The 21,972-nt window shown below is 35.2% G+C and overlaps 1 protein-coding gene across 2 annotated transcripts in view; it reads left to right on the top strand.

Annotated features, from left to right (window-relative positions):
- Positions 1–21,972, top strand: part of SPATA16 (spermatogenesis associated 16) — a 209,373-nt gene that overhangs the window by 142,661 nt on the left and 44,740 nt on the right. For both annotated transcript variants that reach the window (XM_036219324.1, XM_016161394.2), the window contains one exon: positions 17,925–18,072. In XM_036219324.1, the coding sequence (XP_036075217.1) occupies positions 17,925–18,072 (148 nt within the window). The remainder of the gene's footprint in view (positions 1–17,924; positions 18,073–21,972) is intronic.

Genomic DNA, 21,972 nt, shown 5'->3' with positions numbered 1-21,972 from the left:
ATGTCAAGAATATTTCCGAACAGTGGTTTTGTTTGCAATTTCGATTCAGTGCTTATAGGAATTCAACAAGTATTTCTCTCTCTCTCTGTGTGTGTGTGTGTGTGTGTGTGTTAGATTCACAATTGTGGACAACATTTGTGCTTTATTTGAGTTTGGGATTCATCAGAATATTGGAAAAGGTTTGCAGATTTCCATGAGCCTTTTGTCTCATTGGTTTCTGTGTTCATGGGTGTCCCCATGTAAATCCTGAAGTCTTAGCTGTTAGCTTCTTCATTCAAACATGACAATCAAGGCAGCACCAAGATAATGGATTTCTCTGTGCTAAGCAGAACACTGAATGTTAAGTTGATTCTTCATACTAATAATGAAGACTAATTTTTTTATTCCAGTTCTTTGTTTTTTTCCTTAATATTGCAAAATCACTCCAACATGAGTCATTAACATGGTAAAATTTATGATATCTCAATCTTGGAATAAAAATAAAATCTTTAACATGAAATTACAGGCAAAGTAAGTCAAGAAAAAAGAAAAAAATTATCTTTAACAAAACACCTACATATTCTGAAGAAGAAAAGTATGTTCTCTCTAAAGATTTGCTTTTACGTGAGAAAAGTTTCCAGAGAAAAGAACAAAATAGAAATACCATATGAGCATTTCTCTTAATGGTTTAAATTTATAGTTTGTTTGTTTGTTAGCCCTGTCAGGCAGAGTTTATAAAATCGCTGCACATGGAGTATCTTCAAGCAACCCAGGCCTTATAATATTTAGATTAGGTATGATTTGAGAAGAATCAGACCCATTCACCTAAAATTATTTTCTCTATCAATTGCTATGTATTATACTTATATTCTCACCATTTGGCATTGAGTCATCCCCAGATCATATGCAAAAGAATTTTAACTGGAAGTTTTAAACTCATTAATGGGTGACTACTGAACATAAATTTAAGAATTAGTTTATTTGAGACTTCTTAATCTCTTTGGATACGTGAAAACACAATCCTGAAGGAACAAAATGAAAGGAAAGGTAATCTATGGTGACAAAAGGTGACAGATGCAAGTTCTAAGGAGTAAAGGTGATGGAATGTTTTAGAATATAGGAAGTGTAAGTTGTGCAGAAGGCCCTTAAGAAGGCAGGCAGTGGCTATCTAAGCTTAACTCTGAAGGAAAGGAAGTAAAACAGACAATAGAAAGAGGTCAGGCCTAAGATTCACAATATGTAACTTCTGTTTCCAATGCTAAAATTCAATTTTGGATAAGTCACTGCATTTCTGTATTAGACAGCAACTGCTACAATAGTTCTGTGTAATAATAAATCACTCTCAAATGCAGTGGCTTAAGATAATAAGCAGTTTAGCTTGGATTTAACTAATCTAGGCTGGTCTTGGCTGGGCTTGACTAGGATTAGCTCCAAGCTGCAAGATGCCCAAGTGTGATCTACATGTCTCTCACCCTCCTTTGACCAATCGCTACTTGATGTCTGTTCTTCTTATGGGAAAATGCAGGGGTTCTAAGAGAGAAAACAAAACTATATAAGCACATTTCAAGCCTCTGCTCATACCATGCTTGCTAACAACCTATTAGCTAAAGCAAGCCATGTGCCAAGCCCAAGGTCAAAGGGTAAAATTAATCTGCTCCCTGCAAATCCATGACAAAGGTATGAACATATTTCTATGGTGGAAAAGGGGGGACTGAGGCCATCAACTCAATCTACCGCAACTGCTCTATTCTTTAGTTTCTGCTTCAGTATGATAAATAAGTTAGCCTAGGTCAGTGGTTCCCAAATACTGGTCTAGTGACCAACTGTGTCAGAGTCACTTGGGAAAAGACTTAAAATATTAGCCTTCCAGAGTGGGTCAGGTCCTGAGAAACTGTATTTTTTTACTGCCCCCCAACAAGGTTATCCCAATGCACAGTCCTGGGCTAGATGACCATTTATCATTTTTTTAAGTTAATGATCAACTTAGCCTACCATAGAGTTTATCTAGGACTTCTCTAAGTGCAAAGGTAGAGTGTCAGATGACCTGCACAGATGATGCTGCCTACCTGACAATGCCACTGACATAATGCATGAGCCCCAGCTTACCCCCTCAGTCTTCTCATTATGTAGAACCTCCAATAAGTGAAGGAACCCAAACTTCCTATTTTTAAAGGTTAACAACTTCTCTCCCCTTCTCACCATGATGTAAGTCAAGTTTTCCAGCCCACCTAACATCCCCAAAGCAAATTCCCTGACTATCTTATGATCCTTTCATGCATTCAGTGTTACATCCAGAAAACAATGGACATTGCCAGATTTTTTTAGTTCTTTGCCTACAAAGAGATTTGTTCATTAAGATAGGCAATATTAAAAACCTCAGTTTACAAATTCTAATATTTTTCAGTTAAAAGACAGGCTATGGAGGTAGTGTCCAAATTGAGATGAAAAGTAAAAGAGAGCTTCCTTCCCTGGATCTTAGAAAAAGATCAATGTAGAAATGAATTTTTCATCTAATTATTCATTCCTGTTTATATATTTTTTAATGATATGTTTCCATGGTTACCAGCGTTGTTAAATGTTGCCTGTGTTTCATTTTGCTTTGATGCTATTTGAGGTAGTATGCCAGTGAGGGAGGTTCACTTTTAAATGAAAGATGTAATTGAGGCATGTATTTGATCCAAGGTTGAGTGTTCCTGTGAAGGAGATAGTGACCATGACATTATTTTCTGTTTGTGTAGTTTTGAGTAGTTCTTCTATTGATGTTCTGTAAGTGCCCAGGCATTAGGAAGGCAGAAAGAAAGAAAGGAAAGGAAGGAGGGAGGGAAAGAGAGAGGGAGAAATGAAGCAAGGCACCTGAACCATACACATATTAAACTAATGTATACATTCCAGTAGTATTATATATATTTCGTGACATTGATTTTGTCAGACTGTCAAGTAGGTGAGGTTGCTATTTACCTGACCCATCTTTTTCTTCTTCCCACACTGTCCTTCCTCTTCAACCCTATGGGTACATGTCATGCCAAGAGCTAAAGCCTTCTTTCAAAAATGAGTCCAACATTCACGTACTTCACCTCCATGCGAATTTTAGTGTCACCTTTTCAGAGGTTTTCTGCCTTCAAAGGCCCAATTGTCACTGAAAAATAAACGGCTTTGTCTCCTGCTAAAACAATGTCAGGCATCCAGATGATGTTTTGGATGTGCCTCAGAATGTGCCCTACAGTGGGCAGCATACTTCACTTGACCATCAGCCCTCTATTTATAAGTTGATAATTCAAGCTCCTTAGAAAATGGTGGCACCATATCAAGCAAGAAAATTAATCTACAACCACTTCTGAGAAATATTTTCTTATTTTTTAAACGGCGCTGTTTGGTTTTGCAGTAATATCAGTAGGTGATGGAGGAAACCCACACTGTTTTAACAGTCATCTTTTCCTCCCAGCTCATTCCTAAAAAGCTTTTTGGGTTTCTGACAGTTGTTAAGGGAGAATAAAAGTAACCTCTAAATTTCTTTTCATTTTCTCTCATTTGAGAATGATATGGGTTTTCAGAGACTTAAGGCAATTTAAGCTTTCTTTTACTTGAACAAATTTGGTATAGCTATTGGATTCCCAGGAGTCCTGTGGCTACTCTGCTACGTTGCCATGAGGTTATTTTGTTTATGCAGAGACTTTGCCTTCCAGTTTAAATTTATGAACATATGGATTCCTTCTTTGGTTTTGTTTGCATAGGAAAATCAAAAATCGTTATGATGAAAACCAAATTTAAAGGGTTTATGATTATCTTTTATATTTCCCATAGATTCTCATGGGTTATTGATTTACAAGCTTATAGAGAAATTAGGGTCATGTTTTTTGTTGTTATTGTTGTTTTTAACACTTGGAGGTATAAAATAACTATTTCATGAAATCATGAAATTTTTAAAGCTGTGTTCACTCAGGTATAAGAGTCTGTAAAGCTCAAAGCTTTTAGTATTTTTATTTATATTCAGCCATCCTTTTGATGGTATTGCTCACCAATTAAAAATAAATTCTTCTCTTTTCTTGAATTCACATGATTGTACTTTCCTTACTAATTATTGAAGACTGCCTACTCTACCTGTACTGTAGTTCCTGGTTGAATCATTTTCTTTTTCATAACCTCTTCTCTTTCAAATAATGAGACCTTGGCATTTAAATGTCAACCTTTAACAAATGGCATGATTTACTTTTTCTCAGGATTATAAAGTAACTGTTAAGCTAACCTATTTTTATCTAAGAAAGTAAAGGTGCTATTTTACATAGTACAGTCTAAACCAGGAGTCAATCAACAACATATGAGGGACAATAACCTCCAGAAAACCTTGGGAGGACTATTTCAAACCCAAATTTAAAGAGATGGAACACGTGATAATAAGCATGGCAAGGCTTTATTGTCTTTATTCTTCATCAGGTGGGGATTAGCCTGCTTTAACATTCATATATAAGACACAAACCAGAGATAAAACTAGAAAATGGACATAGATAACTTGGAAGTATAGTGGCAGGTCTCTTAAAGATAGCACTTCATGTCATTTAATATCATTTGAAGTTGTAGTCCCTTGTTGTTGTCACAGAGTATGTATATGTATATTTTGGCAAGTCCATCACTTTTCTCACCAATACAATTATCCCCATCCTGAGACATCTCAATGACGGGAAGTCACCTAGAGGAGGACACCTGTCCCATAATATTATCCTACTGTAATCTGTTGCCTTCTAAAATATAAAGTCCCCTTGGAGGAACCACAGGTCGGAAGAGGTTACTTACAGGCAAATAAGAGAAATAAGAAAAGAAGAAGGAGGAGGAGGAGGAGGAGGAGGAGGAGGAGGAGGAGGAGGAGGAGGAGGAGGAAGAAGAAGAAGAAGAAGAAGAAGAAGAAGAAGAAGAAGAAGAAGAAGAAGAAGAAGAAGAAGGGAAGAGGTATCTGGATGCTAAGCAAAGCTGAAACTTGAAGAAAAAAAAATTATGTGGAGATAGGAATATGCTAAAGACAACTGAGTACTAGACTTTAGCACTATAAAGACACTTTTCTACATGGCACAGTAGTAGTCCTTTTACTGGATTTCATATATCCCATTGTCCCTCATTGATTTCTGCATCGTCAAGGCCATAGAGCTACTAGCTTCCAAGATGAATGGTTCCCTCATTGGAAGGCTCCTTTAGAACTTTATTCCTCTTACCGAGAATTCCACTCCTGCCCCATAAAGCTTTATGGAGAAGCCCTTCTTGTATTCGGGATCCTATCTTAGTGCTGGAGAGGATCATAGACTTCACTTATGCATCCGCACAGTGTAAACAGCTCACAGAAGGAGACTCTGACTGAAACACAGCTGATTTGAGTTCCAGCTCTGTCACAAAGTAGCCATATGAACTACTGCATATTGTATAATACAAAGACTAAGTTTTCCTCATCTGTAAAATGGGATAATGATGCCTGTTTTTTTCAGTATTGTCTTAACAAATAAACAGAATAATTTATTTACAGCACTTAGCCAATGCACAGTGACCACTCATTTAATTAACAAATGAGTTTTACAGATTTATCAATGAACCGAACAAAGTTTACATAGTAGAGTACCAGGGCAGATTGCTTTCTGATGACAGAAAGCTAGTCCCTGCAATCTACATCTTGTCTCCAAATTAAACATCCTTGAATTCTTTTGACTTTTTCCCCATTACACTTTTTCAAGGGCATCTTTGACTTTTCCACTTAAATTCATCTTGCATATTAGCCTAAAAGATAAAACAGATGTTTGATGGAAAAAACAGTACAAGTCTGGGAACCAGGTCATCAGGTCTTGTCCCAGCCCTGCTGTTAATCATCTGTGTGCTCCAACAAGCCATACCCCAACCTAAAATCACCAGTCAAGAAGTACAATCAGGAAACAACATGTAGGTAGGGGAAGGACTATCTATCTTCATATAACTAAAGAAATATAGAGATGAAATTCACAATGACAAAAAAAAGCCCTCAAATCTGTTGACATTTACCACTGAATACAGAGGCTAAAACTTATTAGTAATACCCAGTTGTACTTATGCAATAATTATAGTAATATAACTATTTATTCTTGTGATATCTTTTGGTGATTCATTTTAAGTCATCGAGAATAAAAGCTCCGTGGCATTCTAAAGAGTCTGGAGGCTGCTAAAACCCACACTTGTAACTCTGAGTTTCTATCAGCTGGTGTTTCTCTAATGTGCAAGCAGAAAATTATCCAGGGTCTTTAGAAAAAGAATATACTTTAACTTCTATTTATAAATGATATGTGTTTTGCCATTAAATAAACTAGACCAACCCAAGCATATTATTTAAGTTTCCCTATCAAGAAACCTGTCATTAAATTTTTGTAAATGTTTCTTTTTGAGGCAAATGTGCTAATTGATGGCATATCCGAAATGTAATGAGAAGCCAGTGGACAAAACAGTCTTATTGTGGCCGGGAGGTATGAGGATGAATATTCTGTTTTGTGTTAGGATTAATTTTATGAAGAGGATCTTGACCTGGTTTAGGTTTGATGTGATTCATTTGTATCTCTATTAGTATTAAACTCTATTAGAGTTGAATTCCTGTTGTCTTTGAAGATAGGAATAAGACAGTAATGGAAAAATAAAAAGAAAAGTAATACTTAATCTTATGCTCCCAGGAATTTACAATCTAATTAAAGGATGAAAAGTTACTCAGTGTAAGATAAAGCAGTGGTTTAGGAGACTTGGGTTCTTATTTTGCTTCCACCTCTATTTTTGTGACCTTGGGTAAGTTGCCAGAACTCATCACCCTCAGCTTTCTTTGTTACAAAGTCGAGTGATTTTAAAATATCTTAGATTCCTTCCATCTCCTTAGCTCTACAGTAAAAAGACATGGAAATAAAATTTTGCTATAAAATATAAATGATTAAAAATTAATACAGGGTAAATTTTAGGAATTAAATACTGAAGTTATTCAGCTAATTAAAGCATTGTATATAATAAAAACCTTAACCTTAATGCTAACCAGACTGGATAGTGAACAGCAGTGTAGACACACACACACACACACACACACACACACACACACACACAATATATAGATATACATATATACATTTATATGTTTCAAAATTCTATAGCACTCGCATACACAGCAAATCTAAAATTAATTAAATATTTTAGAATTTAAAATATTTATCATGACTGTTTTTAAACAGGATGAGTTACAAAGTAGAGAATTCAAAACAGCTACATAAAAATTTGCTTACCTTGGTACAAGTTACCTGTTCATTTAATCTTAAGTCGTTTCCAGACAATGCAAATAAATTCAAATAAAAATTTAAATATCTTAATTTAAACTGCATGAAAATATAACTTTCACATCACTGGGCTGATAAATATCAGGACAAAATGCCAAATATCCCCTTATATTAGAAAAATATAGACTTTATAGTGAAGGGTTTTAATAAAAACTCTTATAAATCCAAAGTAATGTTACAGCATTAAAATATTGATCATCAAGGCAAGGGCATTCAATTATTACATATTTTATTCTGACACACCATTATAATAATAAAATCATCATAAAAATGTCAATTCTGGCTATTGCATAAATGATACAGTGAATAGGTTTATAAGGCAGTCTAAGATAGGATATTCTGCTCTTAGGAAAATCTGCTCTTTAGGCTAATTCTAAATTTCAAGAAAATTGAAATTGTTCAAATTAAACTCATGTATATTTAAAGAGATTAATTTGAATAATATTGCTCACAAAATTTATTTTTCCATTTCTAGAAAATTCTAGTCATCATTCAAAATTGCATCATCATTAATGTAACAAAGAACCATATTAGCTACTAAAGACTAAAGGTTCTCATCTCAATCATTTATAACTTGCAAGTATAACACTGCTTCCTTTGAATCTAAGAATGTTAACTCTAAAAATAAAACAATATAATCATAATATTCATTCACTAGTAATACCTACTTACGTGGACTTTATAAGAATTAAAGCAAAGAGTATATATAAAAGTATTTCTCACACTGCTAAGTGAAAGTTATCTTATCTCTTAAAATATCATGGTTTTTATCTTTATCTTTTTATTATATTTAAAGCTTAGTAGAAAAAAGGATTATGAGAGAGATTCCAATGTTCCTTTATTATTTTTTGTGTATTAGGATAGACTGACTGCTACAATAAACAACTCCAAAATTTCAGTAACTTGAAACAATAAAATTTGATTTCTCACTCACGATGTAGTCCAACGTGTGTTCCTGATTGGTTCTCCTCCAGTCGGCGACATGGGAACCCATACTTCTTCCATCTCGCAGCTCCATTTTTTTCCTGGGAGTCCTCCCTCTTCAGGCAGCTGATAGAGAAAAAAATAGAGGATCATACTAGGCAGGGTGTATGGGCTAGGCCGGGAAAGATTATCATTCCCACCTGCATTCCACTGGCCCACACTCAGCCACATGACCATAAGGTTGTCTGAAAAATGCCTAATCATGGGCCCAGGATATATATTTATGCATACACATACATGTTCTAAAATTCTACAGCACTTGCATATACTGTAAACCTAAAGTAAATTAAATACTTGAAAATTTAAAGTAACATTTATTATGACTTTTTAAATAGGAGGCTAAAATCCAGGAAGTAAAATCACAATTTTCAAGAGACAAAGTGAAATATAATATTTGAGACCCTAGTTCTAAATTCTATAAAGTTAAAAAGCTGTTCATCCTGAGGAAAGTCACTTAAGCCTCTTCAAGTCACTTAAGTCATCTCCAATTCAGTGAACCAGGCTGGAAAATTCCCAAGATTCCTTCCAGATCTAATCTTGTAAGTAAAGCAATTTACTGTAATTATGGTCAACCCTGATTTGGGGAGCATTAAAGGCACAATTTGATAATAATCTATAATAATTTGATCACATTTTCTAATTAGAAGTGACAGGATTTCAACTTACTGAGCCACCATCACTGGATGCTTAATTAAAGGTTACAATTTATCCAAATCCTCCAGCAAAAAGATAAGCGGAAATTTTCATAATGCCATCATGCTGAAAATGTTTGAGGTTTATAGTTTCTGCCAGATTTATCCTGGGTACCTTAAGTGCTCTTAAAAATTACCAGGAAGAATCAACCCTCTTGGGTTTAGAAGAAGACGATAAATTTTGTTTCTTTTTTGCTAGTTATCTTTCCCTCTACTTTGATTGCTTGTCCTTTACTCTTGATGGAGTATCTCTCTCTCTCCCTGTCTCTCTCATAGCCTTTCATTATACAGTTATCCTGGGCAAGGTGATTTCTGAAGTAGCAAGCGGCTCTCTTAGCATAGATAAAGTACAAAGAGAAATTATTGCAAGTTATTGTTTGTAGAGGAAATGAGCTGCCCAAATATACTCTTGCTTGATGTTACTATAAGCTTTAAAATTTAATAAATCTGAGGATAACAATAGAGTTAGTAGTACCCCGGGAAGTCAAGAGCTAATTTCAAAGCTGCTTTTTGTGTAGCAGCAGAGGAAGCATAATTAACAGCAATGTACACTTAACAACAGGACACATGGATGGATTGTTTTCCTTATTCTCTGCACATGTGCAACATTTATTGACACCTAAGAAACTCATACATTGGGAAAGAATGACCTAATGGCAGAAAACTTCTTGTCCAATTAAAAACTATCATTTGAAATCTGCATTTATTTTTAGTACAGCTTACTTTTTATAAGCTACAATTCCTCATCTGGTCTCTTCCTCTATTTTTAAAATCGAGAAAAATATTGGAATGATGATAAGTGACTTAAAATCTATATATTAATATCTATGGTTATTATAATATTCTAGTTTTAAATTTTTTAAGTATAATTTTTCAGTATGTATGTAATAGACTCTTCATGAAAGACAAGCCCAAGTCTGAATTGCCAAATTATTACTGTCACAAAATGAAAACCTGACATTTTCATCTCAAACCCAAAACAGTCCAAAATTCTCAGTATTTTAACAAAGCTAAATTTGTTCTAGGTTGTTTCACCAGGAGTTATTCAATAGTGTATCAGAAATATATATTTATTTATACTTTTATATGTCCATTCTTTTACAAGAGCAATGTGAGACAGGTTCAAAGGCTCAAGATTGTTTATTTCGGAAGAGCAAAAAATGTTAATACATTAAAGCACAGCAAAGATGTGTCAGGATATAGTAAAAGGGTAATCTGTATTCTCATTTCTACTCTATTTTGTAGTATTTCTTCTTGGGGCTTTGATAATTTCCTTTAAGACAGTATATTCATGGAGAATTCGGTTATTTGTATGTACACACACTGCTCACTCACCCACTTCCTTACCTATCTTTGAGAGGGAGGGCAGAAGCCACAAAGGAACCCCATTTCTATTGGCTCTGAGTGGGGAAAGAGAGAGGCTTTGCTCCAGAACGTACCCTCCTGAGTGGAAAGCACCATGAAAACCTTGAGCATCATACCAAGAGTACAGTGCCTAAAATGAGCGCATCAAGCTGCCACACACACACACACACACACACACACACACACACACACACACACACACAAAACACACTTCTACCACTTTCAAAAAGCTGGTGCAGGTTCTTGGGCATGAGTCTTACGGTCCCTGCTGTGAAATGGCTTAGCAAAGCTACCCTGCAGAAGTCACTTACTGCCAAAATTTAGAAAAAAAAATAGAGAGTGTTTTCTTCTATCCTGGGATACCGTTAATGGGATACCGTTAATGTTTTTCTGGAAGCAAACTTGAAAATTAAATACCTTCACTAAATTTTTTGATGCAGAATTTAAAATAAAATACCCTTCACCAATATATTCAGAAAGACCATCAGAAAAGCTATGTGAGTGGTAGGAACTCTTACGGGCTGAATTGCGTCCCCCTAAAATTCATTACTAACCTTGTGCTGGGATCGTGATTGTATTTGTAAATAGGGTCTTTAAAAAAGGTAATCGGGTTAATACGAGGTCCTTAGGTGGGCCTTAATCCAATATAACTGATGTCCTTATAAGAGGACATTAGAGTACAGACAAAGACACGGAGGAAAAACCATGTGAAGACATGGGGTGAAGCTACACAGCCAATCTACAAGCAAAGGAGACTGTAGAAGAAATCAACCTTGCAAACACGTTGATCTCAGACTTCTAGCCTCCGAAACGACGAGAATATAATTTCTGTTATTTAAGTCACCTAGTGTGCGATACTTTATCACGGCAACCCTAGCAAACTAACAGGGAAGCTAACAGCTTATAAAAGGTACTAAAGTCAGAGTGTGACATGAGAACGGAGGCCTAGAACAGCTTCCTCCTTCAGCACATCGCTCCGCACATATCTAGGTATAACCGCTTACTTTTTTGATCTAGACAGGCCATCCCAGGGTTGGTTCCAGCAGTGAACAAATGTAAGCACTAAGCTAGAGAAATTATTCTCATACTCAATATAAAGGATCTTTATTTTTGCTGGAGGACCAGAACCTGGTGCTAAAATTCTTTTTTTTTTTAAATTTATTAATTTTTAGTTTTTTTAACATTTTATTTTCCCTTCTCCCCCCTCTTCCCTTCTCTCTAGTAACCGTTAGTCCATTGGTCATGTCCATCCATGAGTCTCTGTTCGTTGTCCTGTTCATTAGTTGCTTTTAGGTTTATATCCCACGTATAAGTGATATCATGTGATTTTCAACCTTTTCTGTCTGGCTTATTTCGCTTAGTATGATTATCCATGTTGTTGTAAATGGCAGTATTTCATCTCTTCTTAAGGCTGAATAACATTCCATTGTATATATGTACCACACCTTCTTTAGCCAATCTATCCTAGGACACTTCGGTTGCTTCCATGTCCTGGTCAACGTGAATAATGCTGCTATGAACATTGGTGTGCAAATATCTTTTTAGATATTGGTTTTCAAGTCTTTGGGGTAAATACCCAGTAAAGGGATGGCTGGATCATATGGTAGATAAATTCTTAGTTTTTTGAGGAACATCCAGACTGTTTTCCATAGTGACTGTACCAATTTGCAGTCCCACCAGCAGTGTATGAGGGTTCCTTTTTTCTCCACATCCTCTCCAACATTTGTTATTGCTTGTCCTGTTGATTATAGCCATTCTATCAAGTGTGAGATGATATCCCATTGTGATTTTGATTTACATTTCCCTAATAGCTAGCGATGTTGAGCATCTTTTCATATGTTTGTAAGCCATTCGTATGTCCTCTAGGGAGAAGTGTCTGCTCAAGTCCTCTGCCCATTTTTTGATTGGACCGTTTGAGTTTTTTTGTTATTGAGTCATATGAGTTCTTTGTATATTTTGGTTATTAGGCCCTTATCGGAAGTGTTGCTTGCAAATATATTTTCCCATTCAGATAGTTGCCTCTTTATCTGTTGACAGTTTCTTTTGCTGAGCAGCTTTTAAGTTTGATGTAGTCTCATTCATTTATTTTCGCTTTTACTTCTCTTGCCTTTGAAGTCAAATTCATAAAATCTTCTTTAAGTCCAAGGTTCTTGAGTTTAGTTTCTATGTTTTCTTCTATGCATTTTATTGTTTCAGGTCTTATGTTCAGGTCCTTAATCCATTCTGAGTTAATTTTGGTGTGTGATGATAGACAAGAGTCTAATTTCATTATTTTGCAGGTGGCTTTCCAGCTTTCCCAGCATCATTTATTGAAGAGGCTTTCCTTTCTCCACTGTATGTTTTTGGCTTTTTTGTAGAAAATTATTTGCCTATATAAACATGAGTTTACTTCTGGACTCTCGATTCTGTTCCACTGCTCCATGTGTCTGTTTTGCTGCCAATATCATGCCATTTTGATTACTGTCGCTTTGTATAATTTGAAGTTGAGCAGAGTGATGCCTCCAGCCTTATTCTTTTTTTCAAGATGGCTTTGGCAATTTTTTTCAAGATGACTTCCATACAAATCTGACAATTTTTTGTTTTATTTCTTTAAAAAATGCCAATGATATTTTGATGGGTATTGCCTTAAATCTGTATAATGCTTTAGGTAATAAGGTCATTTTAACTATGCTGATTCTTCCAATCCAAGAATACAGAATATCTTTCCATTTCTCTGTATCTTCTTCGATTTCTTTTAATAGGGTCTTGTATAGGTCCTTCACATGTTTTATTAAATTTATTCCTAGGTATTTTATTCTTTTTGTTGCAATTGCAAAAGGAATTATTTTTTCTACTTCTTTTTCTGATACTTCATTATTAGAGTATAGGAATGCTAGGGATTTTTGAACATTGATTTTTGTATCCAGAAACTTGACTATATTTGCTTATTGTTTCTAGTAGTGTTCCTGTGGAGTCTTTAGAGATTTTTATATAGAACTAATCATGTCATCTGCAACACAGTGACAGTTTGACTTCTTTGTTTCCTGTTTGGATGCCTTTTATATCTTCTCTTGCCTGATTGCACTCGCTAGGACCTCCAATATTATATTGAATAACAGTAGCAACAGTGGACAGCCTTGCCTTGTTCCTGATCTTAGAGAGAAGGTTTTTAGTTTTTCACCATTAAGTATAATGTTGGCTGAGGACTCGTCATATATGGCCTTTATTATATTAAGGTATTTTCCTTCTATATCGATTTTGTTAAGTATTTTGATCACAAATGAGTGCTGTATCTTGTTGAAGGCTTTTTCTTCATCTATTGATATGATCATATGATTCTTATTTTTTAATTTGTTTATGTGGTGTATCACATTAATCGATTTGCATATGTTGAACGATCCCTGTGCCTCTGAGATGAAGCCCACTTGATCGTGGTGTATAATCTTTTTAATATGTTGCTGTTTTCGGTTTGCTAGTATCTTACTTAGGATTTTTACATCTGTGTTCATGAGAATTTACGGTCTGTAGTTTTCTTTTTTCATGTTTTCTTTACTAGGTTTTGGTATCAGGGTAATATTGGCCTCTTAAAATGAGTTGGGAAGTATTGCCGCCTCTTCAATTTTTTGGAAGAGTTTGAGAAGAAAGGCATTATGATCAGAGAATATGGTTGGTATGATTTCAACCCTCTTATATTTGTCAAAGCTATCTCTGTGTCCCAGTATCTGGTCAATCCTTGAGAATGTTCCATGTGCACTAGAGAAGAATGTGTAAGTAGCTGTTTTGGGATGAAAGGCTCTGTAAATGTCAATTATGTCCAGTTGGTCTAATGTATCATTTAAGGATGTTATTTCCTATTGATTTTCTGTTTGGATGACCTGTCCATAGCTGACAGTGCAGTATTTAGGTCCCCTACTATGATAGTGTTTTGGTCTGTTTCTCCCTTTAGTTCTGTTAGTAATTGCCTTACATATTTCGGGGCTCCCTGATTGGGAGCATAGATATTAATTGGTGTTATGTTTTCTTGATGCATGAAGCCCTTTATGATTATGAAGTGTCCCTCAGTATCTTTCTTTATCTTTTTTATTTTGAAGTCTATTTCATCTGATATTAGTACCTCTACTCCCACTTTTCTCTGAATTTCATTTGCTGAAATATCATTTTCCATCCTTTAACTCTGAGTGTATATTTGTCTTTGGGGCTGCGATGTGTCTCTCGGAGGCAGCATATGATTTTTTTTTTTTTTATTCAATCTACAACTCTGTGCCTTTTTGTTGATGAGTTTAGTCCATTTACATTTAGGGTGATTATTGAAATATGAGGTCTTCTCATAGCCATTTTACCTTTTGCTTTCTGGTAGCTCAGTGTTTCTATTGCTTCTTTGTCCTTGAGTTTCTGTTTTCTTTATTTTGGTTGTGGGTTTTCCCTCTGGTCTTTCTTGTTTTATGTTATATACTTTGGTTCTGAATCTTTGGCGTGTGGTTACCATTAAGAATATGTAAAGGATAGTTATATATACATACATATATATATATGTGTGTGTGTGTATATATATATATATATATATATATATATATATATATATATACACACTGACCCCTTTCAGTATTTCCTGTAGTGCAAGCCTTGTAGTGGAGAATTGCCTCAATTTTTGTGTGTCTGGTAAGGTATCTATTTCTCCATACCTAAAGGAGAGCTTAGTTGGATACATTATTCTTGGCTGGTTGTTCCTGTCCTTTCATAATTTCAATATTTAATTTCACTCTTTTCTGACTTGTAAGATTTGTGCTGAGAAGTTCAACAATAATCTAATGGATTTTCCTTTATAGGTTACTATCTTCTTTTCCATGGCTGCCCTGAGAATTCATCTTTGTTGTTGATTTTTGATAATTTCAATACAATGTGTCTTGATTGAAGGTCTTTTCAGGTTGAGATAATTGAGTGTTCTATTGACTTCTTGAATTCCATCTCCAGAGTATTCCTTAGATTTGGGAAATTCTCATCCACTATTTGTCTGAAAATGCTTTCTAATCCCTGCTTCTTTTCCTCACCTTCAATAATGCCCATTATTCTTATGTTTCCTCTCCTGATGGTATGAGCTAGTTCTTTTATTTCTCTTTCATTATTTTCATTCTTCGTCTTCTCTCTTCTTACTTCTGATTTATTTCTAGATTTTTGTCTTTAATATCACTGATCCTTTCCTCCATTTGGTCGACGCTATTCCCCAAGCTTGCTATTTCAATTTTCTACTCTTGCAGTGCATTCTTCATCTCCAGAAGTTCTATTCGGTTCCTTTTGAGGGTTTCAATCTCCTTGTTCTGGTCATCTAGTTGTTTTTTCAATTCCTGAAATTGTTGATATGATTCGTTTTGGATCTCAAGCAGTTTTTTCAGAAGTACCATCCTGAATTCTCTGTCATTTAAGTCACATATTTCTATGCCTGTAAGCTTATTTTCTGGAGATTTTTCTCTTTCTTTCTGAGATGCCTTGTCACCTTGGTTGTTCATTATGTTTAATGGACTATTTCTCCTCCTGAGTATTAATGAAAGTGTGTTCTGCTTTTTTTTTTTTTCCAGAAAGAAGATTTATAATATAATTGTCCCTAGCCATTGCAAAGAAGGTGTTTTTATTTTGTTTTCCCATAGGTGGCATCTAAGCCTCTGGGATTTCTGCTTTATATAAAGTCTTAATAATGCCTTTTTTCCCCTTATCAAAATTTAATCATGCTCACTATCCTCAGTCTCAGTTCCTGTCAGTGTTAGCAACAGTTTTCAGTAGTTCTTGTATTCCCCCTGGGGCTCTGTATTGATCAGTCTCGGAGGGTATGGGGAAAGGAGCTCTCTGGATTGGTGGATATGGCTGTGGCTTAGCCTCAGTTTTGCAACTGTGGCTGGTAAAAAACAACTGTTTTTTTGCTATCCCCGCTTCGCTGCTGTCCCCATTTCTCTGCCTTCTGCCCTTATGACTGGGCACTGCCGCCAGCCACATGGAGCTCACAGCACTCCCAGGGAAGTAGCCTCACCTTTACCCCTCCCGCTCCTCCTATAGGGAGCTCTTGCAGCAAGAGACAGCTTTTTTGTTTCTCTTAGTCCACCGCCCAACACCCAGGATTCTGACCCGTAGTAGCTCTTATGTGCATATCCCACGCTAAGATGTGCTAGTGCGCAGTTTGGGTGTTTTTGTTGAGTTTTAGATGCTCAGCTTATTGTTGTTTCAAGGGTAGAGATCTGTGGACGTCTCTCATCCCACCATGTTTAATCCTAAGAGTCTTTGTTTGTGTTTAATCCATATCTCTGAATTCCAAACCTGCAGCTTGTATTACCTCTGTTAGACTTCCGAAGTAGGCATCCAGGCCTTAGCATCCAAACCCTGCTGCGCACTCAAAATCCATCACTACCTCTGTCTGAGTGCTGGCTCTGGGTTTGGCATCACAATCATATTCTTTATTTCTCTTGCAGTTCCTCATAACATAATTTTCTAATTTGAGTCTAAGAAAGGAGAATTCTTTGCACCCAGAAAATTTTCAAAAAGCTGCTCTTTTATATATAATATAGATGATCACAGAGGCCATTTGATATTACTGATACATGAAATAGGCAATGAACAAGTTAAATTAGTCTTCTCAGTTTAAAATCAACTCATTTTTGTTTTTAATAGCAATCAGAAACTTGTTTACAAAATACCATGCTGTAATAATATAAAATTGTGTTCTCTTTGTTGGAAGTTCAGATCTATTATTTATTCTTATTGGTGTTGGCGCTGTTAGTTGTCAGGGAAAAAATTTATTCCTATAAATAAATGTAGATTTTTTTATAATATGCTTTTATGCTATTTTCAGAAAAAAATAAGATAACTATAGACATGTCTACTTTTAATTCAATGTCCAAAGCCTCATTAGAAGGAAAAGTTGTAGGAAAGAAATAATTTCCTTTTAAAACTTCACATAACTTTCTTTTGGGTCTGTTTCAAATACTAATGGACCTACTTAAAACAGGAAGTTCAGGGTAATGGCAGGCTTTATCAAGATGGGTATATGAGCAAAGAAAATTTAAAGAAGTTTTTAAATAGCCAAATTCATCTCAAACAGCTCTTATGATCTAGAGAAAAGGGAAGCTTTGCTGGTCGGAAGTTGAGAAAGGCTTTTCTTGTTCCAAAAGGCTTTCCCAGGCATTGGAAGAAAAAAAATTCAAGATTGTCTAGTTGTCATGTTATTTATAGATATTTAGATCTAGATATTTCAATTAGTTTTTTGAAGTATAAATTACTCATCAGTGTCTGTTTGTAAGATAATTATCTTAGACTTAAGAATTTTATTTTTAAAATCAAATCAAAAATGATACCATACAAAGTAGAATTTTTATTTTTATCTTAAAGCAAGCTCACTTTAGAGGTGTCTGTTTACAAACTTTCTTCATTTAATTAGTTTTCTTAATATGAAATAGTATTTCCAGAAGTAATTAAAATTTTATTCTAATGAATATTCAACACCAAAATATGTTATCTTTGCAGTACAGTATATAGATTTTTAAATCATCCATAAAGGTAATTATATTATTTTACATTCTTAAAAAGTCACATGTCATTATTGATGCCAAATGGGTTGTATGCTTCCTCTCAGGCCATGATTGAAGAAGCCATCACCAGAGCGGAATCTTTCTCAGTTATGTACACACCGTTTGCAACAAAAATCAGAGCTGATAAAGTCGAAAAGGTAAAGGAGGTTTTCACAAAAACTCATCCTGCATATGTGGAATATATTTACACAGGTAAGATTCAGTTTCTTCGAGTTATTAGCTAATACTTTATTTCCATTAAAACAAGTATGGAGCCATTTCTGGTGTATGTGTTTATCGTTTCGCTTTTAGGGAGTATGTTGTTTTAATTTAAAGAGTTAAAATGGAAAGTTATTAAAAGGTTTTAAGTAGAGCTGGCCCTATGGGCCTAGTACAATATTCCTTGTGCCATCTTGTTTCTACATTTTAAGAGGAAGAGTAAAACCTAGAAACTCTTAAGATTTAAAAAAAAAAAAATGAAGGAATAATCTGTGGTAAAATATTGCCTTTCCCTATAACCTTCGTTAGCAAACTAGCTGATTATAGTATTTTCCTCAGGATGAGTTTTTTAACTCTCAGTGCCTGCTATTTCTACTTTCCTTCCTTCATCTTACACCTCAAACCTCCTCTTTCTTTATGTTCTTGAATTACTAATATCTAAATGAGGTGTGGATAGCCAAGTGTACACAGAGGACACAATGCTGTTATTATTCTTTTTCCTCTTTTTGTCTTTGTAAGCCACTTGCTTTTATTCATTCATTAAAAAATGCTTTTATTTTTTTTAATACCTTCTATGTGCCAAGTGTTATTATGAATTGAGACAGAGATTTTCTTGAACTAAATTAATAACCACTTAACAATGACTACCATATTAAGCAAAATATCTAAATACACATACCTAATATTGCATCTTCCTATTAAGGCTCATTCATTCCTTTTTTTAGGGCTTCGAAGCCAAGTTACTGATTTATATGATAAATAATATACTCCATTAGTGATCACTTTTAATGTGCCAGGTAGTCTACATCCATTATTTTTGGTTATTCCTAAAACTTATGAAGTAAGGTGATTCTCATTTAGAAACAAGAAAATAAAATAGCTTTTTCAAAGTTGCATAGCAAGTCAGTGGCAACAAGCCTCGGATTTGAACCCACATCCTTGTCATTGAACTACACTACTTCCAGCTGTGAGGAGCAGAGCTATAATGGAAACATTAAATTTAAGTCCTGTGGAATCTTTGTGTTTTTTTGTTTTTGTTTTTTGTTTGTTTGTTTGTTTGTTTGTTTTTCCATGCAACACCTCAAGCTCCTCAGAAGAAAGATAATAAGTAAATCTAACCAGTGATGATTGAATAGTGAAGTCCTAAGAAACGATGAGACTTTGAGGGCAGAGAAAGGGAGAAGAGGAAAGTACAAAGCATGCTATAATGACCACTGATGCTGATTTACTTAGTTTGAGCATTTTGTAAGGAAGTAGATAAAAATGTTTTGGATCTCACATTTTTTACTAATTGATATAAATCATTTATTATTTTCTGATAGATATGTTAGGGGTTGGGGGGGGCATTAAAAGCACACAAAAGTCATCTCTATCTACTGTCATGGAAAATAAATCAGATTTAGCTATTTCTGTTTCTATTTTCTGATCCATTAGTAATGAAGAGAGATTCATTGAATAGATCACCAGCTTGCCAATCCCTCTCCTGATAGAATGAATTGTTATATTTAACCTACTTCACAGAGAAGTCATGAAGATTAATTAATACTTAGGATGCACTGTTATCACTGATAGTTTAAAGACAATAATAATATTAACAAGCCAGATTCACGTCTCATGTAACTCTATCAAACCTATTATCAAGATGAATTATGATCTGTTAGCAAGACGACTCATGCTAAGGGATCTTATGCTTTGGAAGAGAAGATAATTATAAGTTACTAATGATTGTTTCTATTATTTTATAATTACTAATTGCTGGAGTATGACAGAGGAAAGGCACAGCATCTGGAGGGAGGAAGGAAGGTAGAGAAGGCAGTCTAGAATTTTAAATTTCTTTGGGACTGCTTAGATTCTTTGTACTTTGGGCTAACAAGGCTATTGCATTGATGACATTATTTGTCTATGCTGCAAATGATTAAAGGATCCTCCCTAAAGCCATTGCTGGAATGATGATGAAACGGTTACTTTGTGTGCAGTCTTAAAGGTTTCTACTACCCCAAGGCAATTCCAAGGCAAATGAGGGCACAAAGCTCGGGAAGAAGGAAGGTGAAATGTTATCTTTAGTATCTGGATATCTTTCACAGCTGGTACAGAGTGGCGATTAGGGCAGGCATCAGTAGCCAAAGGTAACTGATAGAAAGTGAGTCACAAAAAAGACAGGTAGGGCCTAGAAGAGTAGCTACCTTGTTTTGTGTTAGCACTGCCCCAAAACCAGGATCCTTCTTCTATCTATCTTGTAGATAGAATTTGAGAAGCTTTTATCCTGTCAAAAATATATCCAGTTATTTATTTCAACAAATAGTCATGCAGCAGATAGGACTGAACAATAATACAGCAGATGTTTGAAACATGAAACTTTTTTTTACCTACATATATTTATCTTTGGTCTTCCCAGAACCAAAACTGTAGTCTATCCAATCCTAGGGGACTTAATTCAATACAATAATTTTTAAAATTTAGAAATTTAGAGTAACTAAAGTAAATATCTAATCAAATTCACTAGCTTCCTTCCCTTTTCTTTCCATGGATTTTCTTCTCCCTCTAATTTGGTTTCAACTTCTACAGAGGTTAAGTGTACCCAGTTTTCAAAGGAGTCAGTGGGCATGTAAGGAAAGGGTCCTTTTTTGAAATCTAGTGCAGACTGATACAGCTTATGATTGCACAACTAGTGCGACTTGAGATAAGCTCTTGAGCAGTGCCAATGATAGGTTCATTTATGTGACATATTAGGTGACCCAAGGACACCTATATGAGTTCCCTGTTCTGCCTCTTGGTGTAGATACTTCTTTTTATGTACACCAACCACCCTACCACACAAGTGGCCCAACCTAGAGCCACTCTCTGAGAATACCTCCTCCCTGCCACAATGCTGGCTTATGAACCCAGTCACCTTCTGAGTCTTACTCTAGAAATCCTCTCTACTTCTCTAGAAACTGAAAATAACTTTAGCTCTCTCTGCAACTTATTATGTTATTCTACCATTTTTCTTCCTTTCTTCACATACTAGAATCCCAAGAGCCTCAGGACAAGAGGATCTACAATGAAATGGGTGGTTTGTTAATATATTCAAATATTCATCAAACATTTATTGAGCACATATATTCCAGACACTATTCTGGGTAATGCTAGAATATAGCTGCTCCTATAAAAGAATCTGACTTTTGTAACTTCATGGTGAATATATGACTATATTTTTCCTTTCTTCTAGAGAATATTTTCAGTTCTAAGCTCCTCCTATAGAATGGAAGGCTGACTCTAAATAAAAAAATTATTGGGGAGAAAGCGAATGAGGAAGCAGTTTGGAAATTGAACTCCTTGCCACCAGAAGTGGCAAACACTGGCTAATTATTTACTAAACTATTTTTTCCCCTCATGCATGTTAACTAGAATATATTTCCAGATTTTTTTATAGTTAGATGAGGCTTGTAACTGAATAATGGCCAATGAAATATGGACAGAAATAATGTACGCCACCTCCTGGCCTGGCCCATGGGACCCTATCATGCAGAACTCTCTTTCCCTAGCTACTGACTAAGTGGATAGGACCATGGAACTAAAGAAGCCACAAGACAAAAGAAACTTCGATCCTTGAATGACCATGTGGAAGGTCACCCATTGAATACCCATATGAACAAACAACAAAATTCTCCTGCTTTAGATCACTGAGTTTTGGGGGTTCTTTGTCAAATCAGGTAGCTTTACTCTAACTAATACACTGCCTTACATCATAACAAGTAGACATTTATTACTCCACAATGTACACATGAATTCATGGGACTCGATGACTGAATAAATACTTCTCCATATACAACGAACTCCATCCGCAGAAACACTCAGAGTGTGTGGACATTCTCTTCTACCGTACTCATCCTCCTGCAGATAACTACAGGTGGA

The sequence above is a fragment of the Rousettus aegyptiacus genome, unplaced genomic scaffold (genome assembly GCF_014176215.1).
Source record: "Rousettus aegyptiacus isolate mRouAeg1 unplaced genomic scaffold, mRouAeg1.p scaffold_m13_p_4, whole genome shotgun sequence".
In the NCBI taxonomy this organism is placed as follows: Eukaryota; Metazoa; Chordata; class Mammalia; order Chiroptera; family Pteropodidae; genus Rousettus; species Rousettus aegyptiacus.
Note: the sequence above shows the minus strand (reverse complement) of the source record. Positions and strands in the feature narration are given on the sequence as shown.